This window comes from Leptidea sinapis, chromosome 41 (genome assembly GCF_905404315.1).
Source record: "Leptidea sinapis chromosome 41, ilLepSina1.1, whole genome shotgun sequence".
NCBI lineage: Eukaryota > Metazoa > Arthropoda > Insecta > Lepidoptera > Pieridae > Leptidea > Leptidea sinapis.
Genome location: NC_066305.1, coordinates 8,045,841 through 8,072,161, shown reverse-complemented (window position 1 = coordinate 8,072,161; position 26,321 = coordinate 8,045,841). Strand labels below are relative to the sequence as shown.

The window sequence follows — 26,321 nt, the reverse complement described above, 5'->3', positions numbered from 1 at the left end:
ATCCATGTCCTTCAGAACATTGTGATTGAATTTAATCTTTATTCTGAATAATTCTAGATTAATAGTAAATTTTGGCACATTTAATTCGACACAGACTTCACCGCGTGTCTTCCCAATTTCATAAACGGAGTATCCGTTCTAACTTCCATTTTTCACGTAGGACTGATAAAGATATTAGCCTTCGTTTTGACATTTTCCAATAAACGTCCGTATGATAGTAAAGTAAAACTAAAACTGAAGGTCATTGAGTCTCAAAATTGCTTACGTGCGGAATTTGCGGGTAGAATAAGAATAAGGAATTAAACAAACAAAACGATGTTATTCCAGCTACAGAGGTTTATGCATATTAAATTCACTCACTGTCTCAGTTATATAGGTAGCTATGATAATAAATTGATAGAACGAATCCTAGTTATAGAGGTTTGCTTCGTCCCACTAACAAGAGGTAATTCAGTGCTAAAGATTTGGGACCTCAGCATAAGCTCTAGTTATGGAGGTTTCACACTTATCTAGCTCCCACTTAACCAAGTTTCACTGTATTAGTTTTGTGCCGATAAATATTTATGGGTCTAACTGTTTTGCTTTTATTGGCAAATACGCTACCATCTGGTTATTCATGCAAAAATGCTTCGAGCATTAATCACAAACTGATCAAATTTAAAAAAAAACAACTAATAGTAATTCCTTAATAATAATATTCATAACTATGCATAATGTTGTGGGTTTCACATTTATACATTTTATTCAATTGTAATTTAGTAAATATGCCATTTTCTAACAACTATTCATAAAAACTAATAAAGAAAATAAAACAGACTTAACAAAGCAATAGACTTCAGAATTTTTGCAAATAATTAGAATCCGTCCGTTACATAATTTAATTCTACAACTCAAGCGCAGTTTTCATTCTTTGGCACTTTTGGTAATAAAATTGGTAATATTAAGTCGATAATTTTTATTTGTTTGTTTTTATCACTAAGTTTTTCAACACAGATTCCAATATATAAAGTATAAGTGCTAATTAACAAGTATTTTGATACAATGTCTAAGCCTTCATGAGAGTTTCGCTTAAGATACACTTTAACTGGAATGGACTAATCTATTAAGTTATCGAGATAATTTGAAATTCAAAAATACATTAGAACATCTTATAACTATGACAATCACAAGACACATATACCCATGTTTTCTTAAATATAACTCTCTAGGCCAATAATTTCTTATTACTAAAAATATAGCTTAATAAATAGTTCTCACACGCATATGGTCACACACTAAGCAACATTGATAAATAAGTTATAATTATTAATAGATTTTAATATTAGCAACGTTTATGATATATGCGATAAGATTCAAAGAATAACATTGATACAATACTTTATCCGTCGCATGCAAAGAACAAATAATCTTACATCTCTTTTAAAAGGATTGAAACTCGTGTAATTGTAAATTGTTCAGAGAAATCACCCTGAAAACGTTCTCTGATAAGGTCACGAAACGTCTGCTTAAATAAAACAATTAGAATTACACGCGTTTCAAATTTTAATCCATTAAACAGTGTTTTTTTTTTGTATGTGTAACACTTAATCAAAGAAAATACTCTTCCTACTCTTTCCACTATTCTCACCACACACACATTTCTCTTTCATCATTAGCATTCTTTCGCCGTCATTTGATATAGTTGAATCTGGTCTTATACTAGCCAACGCTGCTTTCACACGAGGTAAATTAAGTATTATCAGGCCTGTCTCACTCCTCGTGTAGGTATAGAAAACGTAAGTACCTATGTACGGCGGCCACGCCAGCGGGGCTTATACTGCAAGGACTCACCAGCGAGAATTGAATGTGTCACGTGCACGCGCCTACTTAACAAATCTGACCAACATTTTGAGAAATGAATTAAATATGAAAAGGCAAATAAATACTGTGCAATGTTTACTTCCATTTATACGGATTGAAATCCAAATTTAACTTTTATTAAGTTTTCATAGAACCTGAAAGGTAAGATCTACTTTAATGTGGTTTCTATTATAATGAAAGTATAATTCATGATATAAGTATATTATGTATAGGTACTAAGTCGGTTTGAGTTGATGAATTATTCTTTCAAAAATTTATAAGAATTAAAGGAATTTCTGTTATTGACGATCGTTACAAGTATGTACTCACCTCTGCTGATATTGTAAAAAAAAGTTTTTTAATCTACCTACATACAAAACGGCATAGCACAGAATACACAAATAAATAAAAATAAGCTAAATTTCACTTAATTGTGTCGTACCATGAGTAAGTACTTATTTCTTAATTGATTTTGCCGAGTGAACCTTCTGTACCTATACTATTATGTATCTGTGGTACAATTTTAAAAGTCGAAGCTATTTGCTTGCCCGTTTTTATGACTTCGTGTGCTAATCACACATTTTACTTAATATTACAATATAATATATGTGTAATAATAAATGATCTACAATTGCGTAGAAGTTACCTACCCCACAAATAACAATGAACTAATTATAACATATTATCACAAACTTTATCTTCCATTCACTTTATAAAAATCCGCGGCAACCTAAATGGGTTCAGCCTCGTCAAATGAATCTAGAAGAAGTTCTAAATAAGTAAATAATAAAAAAAATACATTGTTGTAATTGTTTTGCTTATTTTGCCGACGCGGTGTAACTAAGCCGTAAATTCAGTCGATTTTATCTCAAAATTATGCCTGGAAACGCTTAAAGAAAACCTTTAAACAATCTTTAATGTGTATATATATTCTTTACAAGCATAACTGGGTTGTACAGCATTGTCAAATAAAAAAAATTGTTTGCTACCAGCTGAAAGATTTCATTACCTAAATAAAATATAACATACACACAATACGAAAAGGGCTGGCAACGCTAAAGGACTTGTATTGTAGAGAAATTTGACATATAAACTTCAATGATTCTGACCTTGAGTTTGTTTTAAAATTATTACGGATAATAATCATTAAACTTTTAACATTACTAATTTTAATGCCACAAAAGTCATCCAGCTTCTTTGACATAGTTAGTTAGGTTACTTTAACCAAACATATTGTTGTAAAATAGCCAAAAAAACGTATTGCCGTGCAGTACTATAATACATACTGTTCAATAAACTTGTGTAGTTCACGTAGTAAGTAGGTACTATTAAGCATTAATTCCTGACATAGAATGATAATAAACTATTCCTTCGGCTTACTTCGTTCATCTGGTACATTGGAGTACAGTAGCGACTCCTTTGGACCGGATCTTGACCGGCTAATGCATTGAACGAGATGAATGTATCACAGACGCGAAGCGTAGGACATCTATAACTTCCGCGGTCCCCCCACGTAGTTCTATTTATTAAGGTTTAGGACTATATATTTAAAGAATACTGGTTCTTTTAGTTGATTCTTTTTAATGTTGCGCATCGCCATTGTGTTATTTCTGGGAATCTTCGTCAATTTATTGTTAGTACTTAGTAGGTACTTTCTAATTCTAATAAGAAAGTACAAATGCTGCAAAATTCTATACTTTAAGAACTATCTTAAACTAAAGAATAGTGCAGCGCTTATATTCTGCATGTGATAATTATAGAATGACAGCTTGCGAAGTATGAAGGAAAATCGTAATTATATTAACCGCAGAACTTAATTGCTTCAATCAATGTACTAGTGTACTAAAATTAACTTCTTCTTGCATGGCTGGTCCAAGGAACTGGCAACCACGTGCTCTTACAGCTGCCCAAAGATTTGCACTTAACTGCTGAGGATTCTGATGCTGTAATATGATTTCAGCAGTCCTGCCTCGCCCATCCTCGTCACTTATAGCACATTGGAGTTGAGTAACAAGTTTACGCTGCATAGGTCTTGATAGACGAGTTCCAATACTATTATTACCACATAATTTGAGATCTATGGCTAGGTGTTCGAAAGACCTCATAATGACGTCATATGATTGCTGATCAGTTTCAGACAAAGCCTGAATTGATCGTGGGTTGACTCGTTGTTGTGGGGGTTTGTATCCAGCTTATTGTACATACGGCGCGACTAGTATACTTCAGTTATTTCCATAGTATTATGTCCTATGGTATATTGCTATGGGGCAACGCTGCCGATATTAATACAACATTTGTGCTGCAGAAAAGGGTTATTCGCGCTATTTGTAACCTAGGTCCTAAAGAATCAATGAGAGCAAAATTCAATTCAATATATTCTTGATAATGTAATGTATGTTCATTGGCACATAAATGATTTGTTAGAAACTGTCATAACCATAATGTTAACGCCAGGAACAGACATAAGCTTATAATGCCTACTACTCGGCTAAGTCGAGTTAGTAAGACTTTCGTGGGGTGATGTATATGCTTTTACAACAAGATCCCAGAAAATGTTCAAAACAAAAGTATTACGTTATTCAAGAGTTTAAAAAAACGTTTGTGTGGTAAAGGTTACTATAACATAAATGACTTTCTTAATGATACCAGGTTTGGGAATGGAGCGACCGCCCTCCGGCTATTAAATAATAAGTTTAATTGTACAATATTACTTTGTAAACATATTTTTTGATGAAAAAAAGCCTGCTGACTTTGTTGCGCCCATTCTTCTCAGGCCTGAGGGATTCATTTTGGAATGGGTGGTAGTTTTTTTTGACTTTCAATAAGTGATGTCACCTCCCATTTTGAATAAAAATATTATAATTTGTAACAATGCTGTATTTATTGCTAATTATTTTGGCTCTCCTTGGATTTGGGTCTGGTCAAATGGACAATGTTTTCTATGTAAATTTGTTAGGCATTGTTCACAAAAAGTGTGTCCATATCCAAGGCTGATAGGACTATGAGGCGAGGGACCATTACAATGCAGTGTCACTCAGGATTCTTGAAAAGCCCAAAAATTCTGAGCGACATTACAATTGCGCTCATCACCTTGAGACATAAAATGTTAAGTCTCGTTTGCACAGTTATTTAGCTAGTTAGCACAGTTTTCTAGCTACGGCGCCCTTCAGACCGAAACACAGTAATGTTTACACATTACTGCTTCACGGCATAAATAGGCGCCGTTCTGGTACCCATAATCTAGCCGGCATCCTGTGCAAAGGAGCCTCCCACTGATAGTACTGTGTACTGTGTCTTCAATGACCTCCTGATCAACCTGACCTTAGTCTTTAGCATACATTATTTCTGTCTCGCACAAATAGTGACACGATCTGAACGCACAATTGGATTGGTTGCTGGCCCAAGTCAATGTCCGCAATTATTTATGCTTCGCGACCGAGTATTTAACTTAAAACTCTACATTAAATTACGAAAGATCAATCTATTTTACAATCACACGTAAGAGAATTTCTATAATATAATTAGGTAATATATATATATATATATATATATATATATATATATATATATAAACTTAGTGTAGGATGCGGTAGAAACAATTCACACAGCAACAAGTATAATTATTATAAAATAATCAAGAGTATTTTCGTATGTTTCTGTCTCTTAGACTAGCAAACCTACTCGAATAAGTAATAATTTAAAACATGATTATATCAACAAATTTAGGCCAAGAATTATATCCTTGCGGTTTTTATAACTACTTATTTTATATAAACGAATATAGTAGACAATATCTCATTAATATCTTTGGTGCAAATAATGGCACGAAGTTTTTAAAGTTTATAGAATGTTCTAGCCCGGAAAAATTCGTTCGCGTAATGTTAACGAATGTTCGTAGTGCAGTACTACTACGGCGTGCGGGTCAACCCTTCGCAGTCGTAAAAGGTGTGTCAAAGACATTAATCAATAAATAATAAATCAAATTAATATATACAAGATAATGTTTTAAGTACTAGAAGAAATCCTTCCGAATAAATTATATATATCGCGCATATTGATGAAAGCGGGCGAAAAACTTTGCATTCACATTAATGTAAGAGATTACTAGAGACCGGATTATATGCATATGCTTTTGCATAGTATCTTTTCAGCGGTAGTTGCATATCTTAGAAAAAAAAATCTCGCTCATCGTTCGATGCTTTTCATAGTATGCCCAAACATTGCACTCAAATTTAAATTCTGCCCAGTAACCTCAGTAGACGTAGAACGTTCCTTTTCCGCTTACAAAAATTTACTAAGCGATTGTACACACAATTTGTCTACAGAACATTTAGAACAGTACTAATTAGTAGTAAGTACATATTTTTAACGGTAAATATTAAATTTCATTGTTACCTAAGTAGGTAAATCTTGTAATAGTGTTTTTCACAAATACGATTGCCAGTACAACAAGCCATTATAATTTTTTTTTTTTTTTTAAATATGACTTTTTATTTTTCCCTGTTTAATTGTATGCATATTTTGGCCTTTTTTATGGATTTTCGTACATATTTTAGTTATTTTACTTGCATATTTGCATGTATACTTTGGGCATTTTTTGTAGCATATAATCCGGTCTCTAGTGATTACCAATGGGAGAAATGGAATTACAATATTTTATTTCATCGTAGGTCACAACTGATGCAAGGATACAATTTCATAACTTTAAAATACGCAGAGTATTAAGCAATTTAAAACTACAACATGGCTTTATCAGAAACCTCACTCATGAGTCATTATTGCCTAATACGACATTTGTGGTGTTTTGGAAAGTGGTTTTTTTTGTTTTGTTAATGTCTGTATTGAAATCGGTTTCAGAAACAGTTTGCAAACAAATATAAACGGTAATAGAAGATTCTCACCACATTCAAATTAACGAAGACCGTTTCAAAAATGCCACAGATATCACAACTTCATAAATGCCTTTATAACAAAAGAAGTTTGTGCATTTAATAAGCCTTTTGAGACGAATTATACTTAAATTACATATAGTCTATATATAATTCATTTAAACGTAGAATATAATTTATGGGCCGATCAGATATAGGCCGAAAACCTCGGTGACATAGTGAACTAGACAATGAAAATATTTTACGAATTAATTTGACCTTATATGCGAGATTCTACTCTTTGCTATATACTTAGATAATTTATACGTGTAGACAGAGCCTCTTACTGCTAGACAACCGATAACAACAGGCCAGGTATGCGCGACAAGCCACGTCTTACACTCGAGATTTGTGGGTCACTTTGTGTAAGTGTGCGAGAATTTCTGAAAATAGGTATTAACTGTCAACCTCAATTGTTTTCGACGTTTTCGCAGCTGTCACAGTCTATCTAGATGTATAGACGATCTAAGGCTATATACCTGTTAAGACAAAAACACGTCCAGATTATACTTATTAATGACGATACGAGTAGGTAGGTCCAGAGTAGATAGAAGTTAGGCCTTGAAGAACTGTGGGAATTCGTTGGAGATAGCCCGCACCATCGCCTGGTCGTCCCGACTGTTGTCACCTTCTTCGCAGAAGATGCGAGCGAAGCAGCGCAAGATGTCGTCACGACGATGCAAGTGGGCGCCATAGTCGGTGTTCCGTATGATGCCTTGCAGTATCCTCAAGTATTGAGACCGACGCTGAAACATGACATACATAGGTCGAGATGATACAAAAGAAATTCTTGCGTATCCTAAACTTTCGCTTGGGTGGACGTCGAAACCACTACAAGAATCTCTTAAAACAATTTAATATTCTTTCATTAAGCCAGCGACGGAGTTTAATTGAATTAGTCACTCTGAGAAAAATATGTACGAGTGAAATCATATCCTCAGAATTGCTTCAGTTAATCGATTTTCATATACCAGCCCGTGCTACACGCTCTAATAATTTATTTCATCTCTCAAACACCAGGACAAATACTGGTATACGTACGCCACTGCACAGAATGTTTGCTCTCCATAACTCTAGATTTAATGATGTAGATATGTTTTCGTGTTTCTCTAAAACTTACAAACTCAGAATAAAACAAATCCTGACACAAACAGAGTAAGTTAGAAATCACGTAATTTCATCTAAATTGTAACAATGTCTACAACTGCGTTATGTTAGATTTATTTATTAACTGGTTGTCTGCAACTAAGTGTAATGTAAGTGTAAATTTAAATATTAAGTGTACTTAGTGAAACTGTTCAAGGAGACATCCTTGTGTCCATATTTCTATTTTTACTTTATCTACTTTATGTTTAAGGATGTATCTGTATTTGTTTCCAAATAAATAAATACAAACATAATTTATGAATTACGTCACACTTAAAAGCAAAAGTTAATAAGAAAACTATTTCTTAGAACAAGTCTTCTAGTGAGAATATATCATTTTACAGAGGGAGGCTATTTTACACCGGATGCCGGCTAGGTTATGGGTACCATAACGGCGCCTATATCTGCCGTGAAGCAGTAATGTGTATACATTATCGCTTATCGGTCTGAAGGGCGCCGTAGCTAATAAAATTACTGGGCAAATGAGACTTGACATATGTCTCAAGGTGACGAGTGCTGTTGTAGTGCCGCTCAGAATTTATGGGTAATAATAATTTGGGTAATCTCATTGTAATGGGCACGGCGTATCGATTACCATAAGCTGAACGTCCTGCTCGTCTCGTCCCTTATTTTCATAAAAATAACCTATACAGTATATAGTTTTACCATTTTATACTTTATTAATTAATTATTTTTGTAATCGTTAAATCTAATTTTTTCCTCCTCTTTTGTGCGTGTATCCAACAGTATAAATATGTGTATGTATATCCTACAGTATGTTAATTTATTGCCATTTGTCAAATTATTTAAATAAAATCTCCTACACCTTTAGGTTACCTGGAGATCGCTATCCGTCAATATTAATTAATAAATATTAAAATAAATGGGTAAAATACTTATTATTGTTTCCACTGTATATGGCATCGTGATTTTATTCTTAGTTTAAGGCGAAGGGTACGGAACAGTACCCGCTGTATAGAATCGGAAGTACGCCAGAGCATATAATACTTCACAGGGGAAGCTGCTTTTATCAAACGCTCAAAACGAAGCAATGTCTATTATTATTTGAAGAGGGTGGCTATTTCCTAGTCTTAAAGATTCCTAGTAACACCGCGTCAAAAATTGAACTATTGTGTGCGCCACTCATACTAAAGCTCGTCGTCAAGCCCTGCTGCCTCTACGAACCGCAGTATCTTGACGCGAGTGTTGCAAACACCATCTGGTGGCACAAAGTAGTCACCAAAGATTGTATTACGCTTATGCATAAGTGGGCCGCAGTCGCAGAGTAGATGAATAGGCGTTTCATCATCCTCAAGGCAGAAAGTTTTCAAGGAGATTTCTTCCTCGTACTACGAAGCTGTGGAATGAGCTTCCTTGTGCGGTGTTTCCGGGACGATACGACATGGGTACCTTAAAAAAAAGCGCTTACACCTTCCTTAAAGGCCGGCAACGCTCTTGTGATTCCTCTGGTGTTGCAAGAGAATGTGGGCGGCGGTGATCACTTAACCCGGTGACCCGTACGCTCGTTTGTCCTCCTATTCCATAAAAAAAAAAGAATCTGCAAGTTTTGTCGTTTTTGATGCCGACCACACTGAGGTGCTTGTTTAGGCGACAGTGCCCGGTTAGCATCCTAGTATGCATAGAATTTTCCTGTTCAAAGAAAGGGCTTCATTCGCATAACTACTGTTGAATGCCCTTATCAGTGCTTTAGAGTGGTTTAAACCTGAAGAGTTGTTCCAGCGTTTAAGTGCTTCTTGTTTACATTGGTTACTCAGGATGCGTCGGATGGCGCTCTTAGGCAGTCCACAAATGGGTTCCGGACCATATTGGACTGCTTCAGCCCCAGCTCTTGCGAGCTCATCCGCCATTTCATTGGACCAAGCAATGTCTAGCTTGTCGCTATATTTTTTATCATATTCAAATTCAAATATTTTTATTCAAAATAGGATGTGACATCACTTATAGAAAGTCAAAAAACTACAACCCATCCCAAAATGAATGCCTCAGACCTGAGAAGAAAGGGCGCAACAAACTCAGCGGGCTTTTTTTTTCATCGAATAAATATGTTTACAAAGTAATATTGTACAATTCAACTTATTATTTAATAGCCTGAGGGCGGTCACTCCATTCCCAATCTGTGGTATCATTAAGAAAGTCATTTATGTTATAGTAACCTTTACCACACAAACGTTTTTTAACAATTCTTTTGAATAACGTTATACTTTTGTTTTGAACATCTTCTGGAATCTTGTTGTAAAAGCATCGCCCCACAAAAGACTTACTAACTCGACTTAGCCGAGTAGTACGCATCATAAGTTTATGTCTGTTCCTGGTGTTAACATTATGGTTATGACAGTTTCTGGCAAATTCACTTATGTGCCTATGAACATACATTACATTATCAAGAATATATTGAGAAGCAACAGTCAAGATGTCAATTTCTTTGAATTTTGCTCTCAATGATTCTTTAGGACCATAATTAGTTAAGTCACAAATTTTGCAGTATACATAAAAATATCTATGTTCACAACCTACATTTTCAATGTTTACTTTAGTGTTATATTTACCGTATCACCCGGCGAAAGATCAGCCAATTGCCGGACTATAATATCGATAGCCACTTTGACGTCGTTGGTGTAAAAGTGTTCGGCGGCCTTCTTGCAGCTGAACACATCAATCATCAGTTTGAGAACGGAATGCATCGGTGCCGGCTCGTGGTCGAATATACGAACTGGGTCTTCTGCAATTCAAACAAAATACATAAAGCGACAATACGATCTGCATATCTTCAAAAAAACGGCCAAGTGCAAGTCGGACTCGCCCATGAAGGGTTCCGTGGCAGCAAGTAACATAATATAAAAGTTCTTGCAGTTTGTTGTAACTTTGATCGGTTTTAATAACAGTGTATTTTTTTAAATTGAGTTATTGATAATACGATTTATGACGTATTAATAAACAACTACTAACTAGATCTCGTTCAAAATTAATCAGTACAAAATATATTTTTTTTAGTTTTAGCATACTCTTATTTTAGAAGTTACTGGGGGGTTACACACATTTTACTTCTTTGGAAGTGTCTCCCGCGCGATTTTGGCTATGATCGGACAGGTATCAAAGAATCACATGTAGAAAAATGAACCATTGAAAATACATCTATTTAGTTTTTGTTATTATATACCTATCCTACATCATATCGTGTACATAAAAAATATATAGATACTATTTATTATATAGTTTTAATCAGTTTTTTAAAATTATACATGTTAATGTACAAAACAATTAATGTGTTATGAAATTTAAAATAATTGTAAAAAAACGTTTGTGTGGGAAAGGTTATTATAGCATTAACGACTTTCTTAATGCCACCACGGACTGGGAATAAAGCGAACACCCTCAGGCTCTTTAATTATAAATGTTTATTGCACGATATCACATTTTAATCCATATTTTATATAAAAAAAAAGAAAAAGCCCCTGAGTTTCTTGCGCCCGTTCTTCTCAGGTCTGAGGCAGTCTCTTTTGAATGGGTGGTGGTTTTTGACGTTCAATAAGTGATTTTGAATCCTGTTTTGAATAAAAATATTTGAATTTAACATATTATGTTACAGGTGTAGTTGTACTTATATTATTTTTATATTATTTTTTACTCAAAAAGGTGTATTTTTAGACCTTTAATAAAGCAATACAAATTTTCATCTACTAAATTAAAGAAAATATCTAACCTTCACGATTCAAAAGAAGCAGGATTTTCTCACAAAAAGTCTTAGCATTGTCCATTTTCTCCAACGCGCTCAATAGCATGTTATCAATGGGGTTATCGAATTGCAAGTTGTATGCTAGAAGCAGAGTCAAGAATAAATCCGGAATCTGTTCATCTAAATCTGTTTCTGGCGGACTTTCTATCAGCTCCAACAGGAAAATTGCAAACTCAACGCCAAGTATTTCTGAAAGCACCAGACATTATATTAAAGTATTTATATAATATTACAATAATCATTACAAAGCAATCATAAGTCTCTAAGAATTATGATATTATATTAAGAAAATGTAAAGTATAAATCATAGACGTTCTATACATATAGACGAATCATGTCGTAATAAAACAAAAACATGGAACATGCCACATATTATACAATCTGCTATATTATCTATACATTGCCACATTTACTCCAGTTGTTTGAAATATTCTTGGTCAATAAGCAGCAATGTAAAACATACAATCTGCTATATTATCTATACATTGCCACATTTACTCCAGTTGTTTGAAATATTCTTGGTCAATAAGCAGCAATGTAAAACATACAATCTGCTATATTATCTATACATTGCCGCATTTACTCCAGTTGTTTGAAATATTCTTGGTCAATACGCAGCAATGTAAAACATACAATCTGCTATATTATCTATACATTGCCGCATTTACTCCAGTTGATTGAAATATTCTTGGTCAATACGCAGCAATGTAAAACATACAATCTGCTATATTATCTATACATTGCCGCATTTACTCCAGTTGTTTCAAATATTCTTGGTCAATAAGCAGCAATGTAAAACATTTATTCAGATCTGATTAGATTCAGGCAGTGACATTTGACACACGACTAAGGAGAAAAGTGCTCTTGCATTGTCTTTAAGCACACTTTTGCCGTTCCGCTCTCAGACTGTGAAGGGCATGTCCTTATATGTGTAAATAACGTTATTATTACGTATTTAAATTGATATTTTGTACTTTTAATCAGGTCCGATCCTATAACAGCAACAAAAGCAGCAAACTTCTAATAATAATATATCCTATAGACTTCTCCAGTATACCCAATCCATGGCAGATATGCAATGTATTGGCAAGGGTGAACATTATTAACTTATAAGAAAACCTTAAGTATAAAACTAACATTACAAAAGCTACTATTCATGCGAATAGGTAATTAAAATGGGGAATTACCGAAATAAGTGATCGGCAACTTATCTCCCATAGACAAGACCATGGACAACAATAAAGCAGAGTGAGAGAGACGGCTGACCGCGCGCGGATTGTCGCGCATGTCACGCGCTATTTCCGGCGGAAGTGGGGAGAGCGCCAGTGTTGCCAACGCAGTTCGCTCTAAGCCACACATTACTCCGAATGCCTGGGGATACCCAAACATTTTACACTCAATTTATACTTAAGTCTTATACAATATTTAATATAATGTCCATTATTATATTTAACTAGCTGACTCGACAGACGTTGTTCTGTAGATAATAAAAAAAACTGTTGTATAGGAATTTGCCAATAATATTTTAAAAAATGCTCCCTGTTGTTATAATGAAATTGTTTCACAGCAGAACTGTCAAACCGTGCGTCACTAACTTCCCTCGTAGAAAATATATCCATACAAAACAAATAATGAAAATAAAAATAATTATGGGTCCCAAATCGAAATAAAAACTATCATATCTCTCAAGTTGGACTAAACTGCATGAAGTAATCCCCATTAAAATCCGTTCATTAGTTTAGGAGTCCATCGAGGACAAATAACGTGTCACGTAAATTATATATATTAGATATATAAAGTAGATATTATAAACGAATGAGACTTGTCAATTTGGAATTTTGTTATATCTTTCTCTCCCTAGGGAATAAGCAAGCAATAATGTAGCATATATTCATCCCCTTGCCTCAAACTATGTCCATACATTTTATCAATACCATTTAAGTAGCATTATCAGTTGATTTTTTAATGGAAGAGGAAGACAAACGAACGTAGGGTCACCTTATGTTAAGTGATCACCGCCGCCCACATTCTCCTCCAGGAATAACAGGAAGGTTATCGGCTATGAATGAATAACTTTTAAAATTTATACTGAATTTGGATGGTCAACTTGTTTTGATTTTTTTGATTTATTAACTCCCACTAATTAAATAATTTTTTTGCTGAGAGGTAGTTACGATATATAGTAGATATAACGTATTATACGATATTAACACTGATTTGCTAGAGAACAAAAATATTTCAGACCTTATTTTATCAAGTCACGAAAATCTTTTTTAAAAGTAAATGTCACATTGCATTTCAGGTATTTTTATGGAATAGGAGGACAAACGAGCGTACGGGTCACCTGTTGTTAAGTGATCACCGCCGCCCACAATCTCTTGCAACACCAGAGGAATCACAGGAGCGTTGCCGGCCTTTAAGGAAGGTGTACGCGCTTTTTTTGAAGTTACCCATGTCGTATCGTCCCGGAAACACCGCACAATCCACAGCTTTGTAGTACGTGTAAGAAAGCTCCTTGAAAACCGCACTGTGGAGGGCCGCCACACATCCAGATGGTGGGGATGATATCCTAACTTGTGGCGTGTCGTATTATTAATCTTATTATTAAATAGAGTGACAAGAAGCTGTTATTCCCATAAGCGATGCTCTCTTACAACAAGAGCAATGAAAAGATTGTTGCCAGCATACAGAGAGGTAAAATTTTCATTTAAAAACACCAGATGTAAGAAATAATGAATTTACCTGCAATAGAAGCTGTCTGAGTGGCCAGCGTGTTTCCATCTGATAGAATTTTACCAGTGTCGAGACATAGACATATTTATGGCTGCTAAGTACATGTTGCGATATATTCACGTCTGCATTCGACTGGAACAAATGCCCTTAACTATTAATATGCTTACATTTAAGCTATAATAGGAAATGAATGATAAATCCCTTAGATAATGTATACGACTAGATAGAGCCCCTTTCTGGTAGACACCGATGAAAACAGGCAAGGTAAATAAACCTTAGTGTGCACGACAAGATGTCTTACACTTCTTGCAATGGTTCAAAGTCGAGGTTAACTGTCAACCTCAATATTTTTCGTCGTTTTAACACTGTCACATATTATCTACACATATAAATGATCTAGGATAAATCCTAATAAATAACGTAAAACTTTTCTCCTTGACATTATTAATCTGGGAAACATTAAAGCAAAGTCGTTGTGACTATTTCAATGTATTTGTATACATATTAATAAGTTGTAGTTGTAGAATAAGTTAAATGACTTTTGTGGTCGTTTTGGTCAAGAAAAAATTCTTCCTGTGAATGGCTCCTTTTGCCAGACTACTGTCACACAGAGAGACTTCTGGAGGTCTTGGATAGTTAGCACACCTATAAACCGAGAACATCCTATCGCACGCATGTTTGCACATACACCCTCTCTCTCTCTCTCTCTCTCTCACACACACACACACACACACATTTACCTCTATGCTTTGGAATATCAAGCTTTTTAGTCACTGTGTAAGTGGAATCCTGGTGACCAGTAATACAGGTATTTTATTACCTACCACAGGCACCAGCGATCAACGACCAAAACTTATGTATCCCCTGTATTTTTAAGTTTACGCTATATTGTAATTTTGGTTGTTGGTGAAAAATAAAGTAATTATTATTATTATATTATTAGTACAACGAAAGAAAATATATCTATTGACAAAATGGATACATAAAAATACAAAATTAGCAGCGCTTTCCGCACTAGCGCGGAAAACAAGTGAACATACAAATACAATTATTAAGTTACAAAACAGGTTCATGAGTGAGCTTCAAATTAAATTTTAAATGAGTTCTGAAAATATTTGATAGAAGGAAAGTACTCCTTTCTAAAATCAATATAATACGTTATAAGTAACCATTAACTATGTGTTTTAGCACGTACATACGTACGTAGTATATCAATAGGTACTAGATGTCTGGAGAATTCGATTTTTATGAAATGAATGAGGTTAATATGACGGACATTTTCTATACTAAGCAACGGTAAATAAGAGAATTAATCCGACTTGGCAATGATTCAAAGTACATTATGAGTGTACGTATTTCGTGAGTTTCAAATCTGTTTGACAATAACTTATCAAATCGGTATGTTTGTTTTTTCGGTCGAAGGTCGCCGTAGCTAGTGAAATTACCGGGCAAATGAGACTTGACATCTTATGTCTCAAGGTGACGAGCGCAGTTGTTGTGCCGCTCAGAATTTTTGGGGTTTTACAAAAATTCCTGAGCGGCACTGCATTGCAATGGGCAGGGCGTATCAATTATTACCATCAGCTGAAGTTCTGCTCGTCTCGTCCCTGATTTTCATAAAAAAAACATATTTAACTAGCTGACCCGACAGACGTCCTGGCAATAAACGGTTCGAGAGATATAGTAAATGCGTGGGTGAGTGCGTGGATGGGATCGTGACACGAGATACTATATATTATATAAACCTTCCTTGAGCTTCAACGAATCTATTACAAAAGATTTCATTGAGATGGGTCGAATAGTTTAGGAGTTATTAGGGAACATACAAACATACATTCTCTTTTATATATATAGATTATTATGGAATTATCCCACCAAGGAGTTTCACATTTAGAGAATAAATAAGCTGAATGATCCTTGGATACGCTTTTGCTCGAAACATTAATCTTACTTTAATACTGAAATGAGAAATGAGACGCGAGATGAAGTTCTAATTTGCACCACGGGCATATGGCGCCTTTTGTAAATTCGCGCTTTTTTCATATTAGGAATGACAAAAATTGTGACGCGACGATATTTACAAACAAAACGTTCGTTCCATCACAAACTGTATTGTTTTCTCGCAAATGTGTTGAAAGGCGTTGTATGACACAGTCACGTACAGATATTGTTATGTATTAAGAAACTCATGACTATGCTTATCTCAAGACAAAACCTATTTAAGTTATTAAATAAATTATACTACACATTCTCAAAGAGTGACAATTGGACAGAAATTTCAGTACAGACGTACAATAAACAACTAGAGTAAAAATCTTGATCAAAAATTGTCTGAAGCAAAACTCTTGACTACGCGTATATTAAGCAGAGTGTTCATTCAGTTGTGTTTAGACCGCGCTTTGAATACAGCGCCACGCAATGACAGCATATCCAAACTTAAAAAAGATGGAGTGTCGTATTTGCCTCTCTTAATTATTAACAAAATTGTGTAATGTGTTGACGTTTTCAAATCAATTAGGTAAATAATTACATTGCAATTGTGAAAACATATTGCTAAAACTTAACAGATCGCCGACAAAATGTGCTTAAGAGTCCATCTCTATTGACGACCTTTCAATAGGCGATTGAGAGTTGTTTATTTTCCGTCAATTATTACTAAGTACTGTGCAGGTAGAAAAAATGGATGAAAATTCAATCAGATTTACTTAATTCAAGACAATAAGCATATTGATGCAACAACATTTTGATGTTGGCTAAGAACTAAAATATGGTATGGTACTAAAGTTTACTAAACTTAGCTTAGTAAATTATGTATATATATATCATTTAATTAAAAAAAGAAAAAGTAAATCTGGAAGACCAAAGAAATGATGGGCAGACAACATATCTAAAGTTGCTTGCAAGGATTACGTTTACGATTGCGTGTCTTGGCTAAAAGAGAGAGAAAACTGGAAAAACGAGATCCATTTCAATAGATATATAACTCGATTGAAAAATATACTATCATTTAAATAAGACAACACTAACAAAAGATGTAAAAAATAGATGGAATAAAAAGCTATTATTAGATATATTACTTACTAACTGACCCAACAGATGCTGTTCTGTCAATATAAAAAAAATATGATGTAAGTATTCGGGAATAATGTAGTCAAGAGACAGACATATGGCCTCGCAATCTTTTTTGTAGATCTTTATAAGATACGCAACCACATTATTTTGTTGTATCTCAAGGGGTTTAGCCAGCGTTTTTGTTGAAAGCTCCCAGATGGCTAATCTTTTTCCGACACCACCATCAAATATCATTAATGTATACAAAAACTTAACAAATTATATACTAAAACCTTGCTCGAAAACCACGCTACCCAATGATGAAATCACAATGAAAATCGAAAAATAGTTTTTTAGTTTATCGCGAACAGACAGACAGAAGGAGGACTTTGTTTAATAATATGTAGTGAAGATTAAGCGCCCGTTCACGATCATGACGTCATCCCCACATTCTACCATATTTTAGTTCTTAGCCAACTTCAAAAGAGGAGGAGGTTGATATAACATTATTAACTACAATAATAACTACATACCATAACAGAGATAAGTTCCAGTAACTGCGTTTGTATGTCATGAGCATCATCATGCAGAGCCCAGCCCCTTTGCTGTGCATCATTTGCGGCTTTAGAGAGAGAGTTTAACGCTGTCATCATTCTCAATGCATCTGGAGCTGCATTAATAGCATTCTTTGGACACGTAATATTACTGTTGGCTTCACGTAAAAGAGCGTCTATTATAGATCTCGCAGCACCACCAGGCAGAAACTCCTGTTTGACAAAATTAAGATACAAACAACATAATCCAAATAATGAATTTAATTCATTGCGTACAATAAACATCTAGACTCACAATCACGCTCAAAAATGCTGTTAAGAAAAACTCTGTCTATTAGGCAGAGTTTTCGTTCAGTTGTGTTTCGACCGCGCTTTGAATGCAACGACACGCAAAGACAAAGTGTTCAGAGAAAAACTGTCCTAAGAACAGCATATCCAGATTTAAAAATTATGGAGTGTCGTATTTCAGGTAAGTGCCCTTTAAATTAACAAAATTGAATAACTGATTTGAAAATGTTCTTGCCTCGTGTTCGCGTCCGTGTCTTTCGCACCATAATTAAACTATAATAAGTGTATACAATAAGACTGAACATTACTGCCACGAAACGTGGTGTTAATTTGAATGAATGTTTTAATGTTATCTGTATAAGTTAATATATACGTATATACAACGCCGGTCGGACATTTTTAACCACCTTTTAATAGGCGATTGTGAGTCTAGTTGTTTACTGTAGTAGTTCTGGTTTGAGACATAAATTCATTACTGCCTTGGTGAATCAGATTTCAAAATTACAATTTCATTCCTTCCATAAAGACTGGGAATTTCATAGCACATGAACAAATGCCAAAAATAATTTAATTACAAATTACTTTTTAAATAAAAGTAAGTAAAATAGTAAAATGCAAATATATATGTTATTATATATTTTATCTTATTATATACTGTTTTCCCATATCTGTTATGAAAAAGTCTATTTTTTTATGGAAGATGAAGACTATAAATTTGTCATCTGATGGTATGTGATCACCTGTGCACATACTATCTTTCAACACCAGAGGAATCACAAAAATGTTGCAAAACTTATAAGTTCAAAGAAGACATAATATTATCATTGTACATATTACCATTTTACTATATGTATATGACTATAATAATTACATTTAAAAGTTTCTGGTGTGATGAGTTCTACAACAAGAATGAAAATGTTTAGTGCAAATAATTTTAATAATATTTACAATATTATTAAATTATTATTTTACTCTCTTTCCAGAGTTCAGCGAGTCATCATCTCCGGATGATGTGTAGTTTAGAGGCGAAACCAATGTTGAAGTGGGTAAAGACAAATCTCAGCAGAATTAACACTTAAGAAAACGAAAAACATTTGGCTAGTTATAGAGTTCTGCAAAATACCACCAAATTCAATTTTTTTTTTTATTAAATTATGTAAAATGTTGAAAAGGACATTGATATCTCAGTTTAATTTATATTCTTAAATAAACTATTTGAAGCATATTACAACTATTGAACTTCTTTACTATATTAAGAAATTCAAGCTTATTCCAAGTTATGAATTTGTACCTTAAGTGATATAAGGACTGTTTCCACAGCCACCCTCGACATGTCATGGCTCAGTTGTGTCTCTCTGCGGACAGCTTGTACAATCTCATAAATTGCATTTGGTTTAACACTTTCGCTACTGTCTTGGCTATCATCTTGATTATCAGTGTCTGATGATACTTTATTAGATGTACTCAAGTTTCCCAACTCCTTCTTCTTCTCATCTACATTTAATAAATAATATATAAAATAATTTAAAATTATCACAAATTTATAAAAAAACAAGTTACATATCACATTTTACTATCATTTAACGACATTTGTATGATCATCAAAACATTAGCAGGCATCTGTGACATGTCATTTAATTGCCTATGTTAGTCACCTACCTGCAGATGTCCCTATTACTGCAACAGTCACAGCCGAGTGGATTTGAGTGACAAGAGAATTTTTGTACATTTCAAAGCATTCAAAAAAATTTTTACTTTCTATAGAATGTTAAAAGTGTTCTCTGATGATTTTCTTTCTTATATTAAAGGAATAGAGTCAATATTTATTATAAATTTATATTCCTGTTCAACACAAAAATTTTTAATTTACTACAACTTTTTGTAATGTTCTGAATTATTTCGACCATACAATTTAATAATTGAGAATGAGAATTTTTCTAAACATTTTTAATTTATTAAAAAAAAAATAAGTATAAAAGAAACAGACAGCCCTTATTGTTTGCAGCAAGGTCACATAGCCTATATAAATTTACTGCGCAAATGTTATGATAAATTTTCGCATGCTTAGAATTAGATTAAACCCGATTGTATGGAGTTACACAATCCACATTTTAAGAAAAAAGATACATGATTGATACATTATGGACACATCAATTTCATTGGAACTAATTCAGCTGTGTTTGTGTGATTGAGTAACAAAATGTATTCTAGTTTCTATACTTACAGTGGAAGGATATTGTATGATGATTTGATTTAATTTTAAAAGATTAAAATTTGCTGTATATATAATATACATTTATACACTGAAACAAAAGCTATTTCTGACTCTTTCTTTTAATTTACCTTTGGAAACACTGCTATTTAAAGATTTTGTAGGTGAATCCCTTTCTTCAGATATATTTTGTTGGGATACAATAGGTCGTAGATCAAAACAAGGTGACACTCCATTTGGGGGAGTGTGGTCATCTAGCCGAGGTGGAGGCTTTGGGGCTTGTGGTTTCTTATAAGGTTTTGCTAGTGATTGCACTTGCTTTTTCTTCTCATTTAGCATGAATATAATTTCTTCTTTCTGTTCTAAAGTACTATTTTCACTTAAATTTCTAATGCATTCATTAAGAAAATTTAAGAAGTATTCCGGTTTTACCTATAAAGGATAAAAATATTTAAACCACTTTTACAATATTAAATCCACAACAATATAACATTATATTAATTGTACCTTGACTACGGAAACATAGTTTGAGGGAACAAATCCGACTTGGCCGTTTGTATTAATTACATGCCACCAATTCCTCTGTTTTGTATTTGTTTGATAAAGATAAAAATATTCCCCTTCAGTAAAACTTATAGTTTTAGCTAATGTGGCGTCAAAGTCGTACAATGCTTTAAGCATTTCAAAATCATCTATAATTGAAAATAATGTTATAAGAATAAAAGAAAATTTAATAGCCTTTGAAAAAATTTTAGTATTGATTTTCTTACTATTTTGTTCATCCCCCATCGTTCAGTAATTTAATATAACAGTTCTGTTTCAAACTGATGTTTACGTAACCAATTATTATTTTCGTTCATCACATTACAACCGAGCCGTAATATTTACAAATTTACAATTTATTTTAATAAAATAGCGATTTTAAATTCCACCGAAATCCAGTTTTTTTTTTATGATTTTATGGCCTGGTACTGGTACTGAACAGCGCGTTAGCAACTTGAAGTGGACTGACTATCGTACCAGGGGAGTAAAAATTGTCGTACATGGATCGAAATTATCGTATTTTTTAGGATAATGTCTATTATAGATAAATAAATCATATAAATTGTAATATTGATATGCATGCAAGTACTTCTTTCTTCACTTAATTTGAAAAATTCCGTTTGTCAGAGCGAATACAGACATATAATCATAATAATATAATGAAATAACTGCCAACTTTTCTACACAAAATATACGATACATATGAAGTGTGAACATAATCGAAATATCGAACTTGTATTCTCTTGTTCGCATTGGTAGATGCTATACTAACCAATAAGAAAGCGTGTACAGCAGGCGCTGGATAAAGTTACAGTATCGGCAGTGGTGAAACTTAGTAGAGCGGATCGTAAGGACCAATAGGAATAGAGAACTTGTATTTCCCGGTATTTTCCCAAGATTTTATTGGACAAAATAAAATCATGCTACTGCGATTTAGACTATCAACGCATGAGTGAAATAATATAAATTCTCAAATTTTGCATCATGATAGAAATTATCGTACAATCTGCGTACGATAATAATATGCTATCGTACATCGTACGTAGGCACAAAATTATCGTATGTGTACGATATCGTACGGTTCCGAACGCTGGTACTGAAATCCAGTTGAAAACGGACTAAGCACAAAGAGTAAGTTAGTTATTATTATTACTACCAATGTCTATGTCATTGGTGTAGAAAATAGAAGAACATCTTCTTTCCAGAAATAAAGGACTGCCCTACGTTACCGATAGAAAAAATATACGCTATGTGACATTGGCTTATTTTTGTCAGTTTTGTGTAAGTATGAATCCCTGAACCCTCCGCCTGTCCACTAGGATCAAGTATCAACTGAATTTGCCATGCACGTACTCCCGAAAGTAACAAACAATCATCACCTCAAACTATCACCTGAGCATTAAAAAGTATATAAGTAGAACATGGTTGGTGGACAATCTTGGCCTTTGTCCCGACACTTATATTTTATTACTAGTGATTTGCTTGACTAACATGCAGATAAAGGCTAATGATGAAATTTTTTTCTATTCTTTCTTATTTGTGAAATTATTTGCCATGTATTAATATGCTAATAATATAATATTGACACACTTTTACACAATTAATTATCTTGCCCCAAACTAGGCATAGCCTGTACTACGGATACAAGTCAAGCATATATTTAATACAATATACTTACTTAAACATACATATAAACATCCATATTCATCATATAAATGGTTGCACCTAGCGGGATTCGAACCCGGAACCTCTAGCTTAGTAGTCCGGGTCACTAACCATTAGGCTATATGGGTCGTCTAATGCTCTTATTGTATCAATATCTTACAAAGCATAAAATATTTTAACTAAATTATTTTTATTTCGTTACGTATAAACGGAGTGTTCTGATTTTCGCTTATTACGACCTAATATTAATATTAATACATTCAAATTCAATTTTTTTTTTCAAAATACGATATGAAGGAAGGTAGGATATCACTTATTGAATGTCAAAAACTACCACTCATTCCAAAAAAAATGCCTCAGACTTGAGAACAAGCGCAAGATTTTTTTTTAATTTATTTATAAACTAGTTGACCCAGACGTTGTTTTACATTAATTTGTTAAAGTCCGTTGTGGAATGTAAACCAATCAAAGAAGTAAAAAATATGGATAGTAAACGGCGGCGCACAAGCCTTCGTTGAAATACCGAAACTCTAGGCCTAAAAGTGTGAATAATTTTGTCTTCAGATGTAGCATTATTGAAGTCAAACTAAAGAAATATTTCTTAATTATGGTTTTGGCTGCTATTTAAATATAAGTCTAAGCAATTATCACATATAGAACTAAATCCATTTCAAGTTCTGACCATATCTTTTTTTTTATGAAAATAAGGGATGGGACGAGCAGGACGTTTAGCTGATGGTTATTGATACGCCCTACCCATTACAATGCAGTGCCGCTCAGGATTCTTGAAAAACACAAAAATTCTGAGCGGCACTACAATTGCCCTCGTCACCTTTAGACATAAGATGTTAAGTCTCATTTGCCCAGTAATTTCACAAGCTACGGTGCTCTTCAGACCAAAACACAGGTAATGTTTACACATTACTGCTCCACGGCAGAAATAGGCGCCGTTGTGGTACCCATAATCTAGCCGCCATCCTGTGCAAAGGAGCCTCCCACTGGTGTGCCTTGTCTGTTTGAAGGATGAAAGGATATTTTTTACATTTGCAAATTACAATACTAAATACAAAATGCAGTTTTTTTATATAAATCGTCATACTTATATATACGTTATAAATCGTTATATAATTTTAAATAAAAATCTATAAATTTTATTTTGTGTAAAAGTTCTGTCATTGTAGCAACAATTATTTCGTTGTTCCCTGCTTTTCTTATAAAATAATGTTACAGCAGAACTATCAAACCGTGTGTCAAAAATTTATCTCAGTCATATTCATACAAAGTTAAAATTTGAAATAAAAATAATTATAGTATAATACCAACTTATCTATGAAGTGGCAAAAATAGGAACTACAGTCACCATGTTGAAATGTCATTCGACTATCAGTGTCTACACTTTCGAGTGTTTCGTCACGGACGAGTAAAAAAAGAAGGACTCCGCGCCGTGATATTAGCAAGTGAAGCACCTTTATGCTAATGTGTGTGCGGTTACGGGGGATACCATTTACACAATTTTTTCTCCTTTAAATAATCATATATGGCTACACATACTTTTATAGTATCGTTTTCACACTTTTTCACAACACACGACGGCATTTTTAAAATATTTTATTGCGACGCAAACATATCTGTCAGACGATGGCAAATCTTATAATGGCGGCCGATCGGCTTCTATTAGTGTGCGTGCGTGGGGCTATGTATTTACTCGTTTACCGGCTTGTTTTGTTGCTTCACTGTTATGTAAGGTGACACGGAGTCCTTCTTTTTTTTACTCGTCCGTGTGTTCCGTGTGTTTTATTGCGATATTACGATGCAATAAAATCTGTCGACTTTCCCGATTTTTCCGCACATTGGAATTACTTAGCAACACTGAAACGACGATGGTGACACCCATCAGTTCACAAATAAGTTGGTGACACTGTAAGGGTCTCAAATCCAAAAAAAAACTATACTACCTCTGAAGTTGGATCAAACTGCATACAGTGTGCAAAATTTGATTAAAATCGTTTCACTAGTTTAGGGAGTTCATCGCGGACAAACAACGTGACGCAATTTTTATATTATGTAAAGATAACGCCTGAACAATGGCTATGACCACGCTTTAGCAGCCGTTGTTAAACACAAACTGAGTAGCAGTAACAATACTATTGCTACTCAGTTTAGCAGGTCCTGCTACCGCGGTATAGACTTGTGTATTGGAGGTTTGGCTTTTCTGGAAGGTTGGAAACTTTCACCACACTCATAGATAGGCAATGTGGTTCACAAATAGGTTTTATTAGTTTTAGCTCCGGTCGGGTTTTCTTATGTTTTCGAGAGGTAGAAGAATCGTTCACGGGGGGCGTCACTCGTACATTATAGGATAGGAATAAAAAGGGTGGGAAATTTAAACTAGGTTTGTTAGTCCGTACAGGCTGGAACTTTATCATAAAAGTGCAAACACTTTTAGTTTTATAGTATTTTATAAAGCTTATTTCTATTGTTGTAATGTACTTATTTCTATTGTGTAATAATAAAAATCCCGACTACTATCCTAATAATAATAAGACTGGAAACAAAATTTTCCATTATGTTGACATAATAGTTTAATGCGGCGGCTATGTTTCATTGAAAAAAAAAACCTAAATTCTAATAAAAAAACTATTCTAAAAAAATAAAATGAATCTCTCTCTTTTACTGCCATTCGTATTATGTGGAATTGGTTAAGGCATGAAAACATAACAAACAATTAATAAACAAACATATCCGCATTTATTAAAGTGAAACTTTTATTACATCGTCTCGAACTTTATCGTCTGTGTTTTGCATGTCGCGTGACGGTCGGGCGGCGCCTATAGTTCGCAGCAACTGAGCATACTCATTTGTGCCAGTGCTCCACGCTATTTTGTTTGTTTTTGTCAGTGTTTAATGCAAATGTTGTGTAAATGTCTATAATGTGAAAAAAAGTTTCACCTTTGCCGTGGTTTCATAAAACCACACAATCCTTTCTTTGTTGTTTGTGCCTTGATATGATTTGTAAAGTGCATCATAATATTATAATCTGCGTATGGAAAGATTCATAATTTGCATTTTATGTGCATACGCAACATCTTGTAGTCGTAAGGAATAAATAGTACAGGCACAGTAGACGTACATATATCTATTGTGGCACACCTGGCTCAAATATCGTTTTTGCAATTTACAGTATACAAAAAGGTTTTTGTTTCCATTTTACTTTTTCGTACGAAAACGAATACCTTATTCTTTTATTTTTTAACCCTCCTATTGTTGGTTTTTTTTAAATTGATGTACATAGGTATCACAATACCAAATGGGAAAGTATATTCTCATTTCTACACGAGTCCCGGTTTGTTTACCCAAGCCGCAGACATGGGTCAACAATAGATGGAAATGACATTTATTCTGCACGTGCATCAAACGACGTTTTTTAATAGTTTTGCGAAAAAAAATATTGATCACTATCACTATTAGAACTCGTGTTTTTACAATTATAATTTATTATAGAAATTACGCTCTGAAATATTTATTTCATACAAAAACATTGTATAGAATACATTTAAATTAAAAACAATGAATTTCAACTTTAAATGCAGGAGATTCAATTAATAATC

At 33.8% G+C, this 26,321-nt stretch overlaps 1 protein-coding gene across 2 annotated transcripts; it reads right to left on the bottom strand.

The window, feature by feature from the left end:
* Nucleotides 1-5,399: 5,399 nt before the first annotated feature.
* LOC126976471 (NCK-interacting protein with SH3 domain) lies at nt 5,400-21,448 on the bottom strand. Of its 2 annotated transcripts, XM_050824818.1 has the most exons (10): nt 21,276-21,448; nt 21,013-21,197; nt 20,637-20,937; nt 19,585-19,787; nt 17,985-18,218; nt 14,410-14,532; nt 12,855-13,038; nt 11,635-11,856; nt 10,481-10,653; nt 5,400-7,513 (listed from the first exon to the last, which is right to left on the bottom strand). In XM_050824818.1, the coding sequence occupies exons 1-10, from the start codon at nt 21,292-21,294 to the stop codon at nt 7,322-7,324; spliced, it is 1,836 nt and encodes a 611-aa protein (XP_050680775.1). In that variant the 5' UTR covers nt 21,295-21,448; the 3' UTR covers nt 5,400-7,321. The 2 variants fall into 2 exon arrangements, with proteins under 2 accessions (XP_050680775.1, XP_050680776.1); XM_050824819.1 differs by lacking the exons at nt 5,400-7,513; nt 10,481-10,653; nt 12,855-13,038 and having other exon boundaries at nt 11,714-11,856.
* Nucleotides 21,449-26,321: the final 4,873 nt, after the last annotated feature.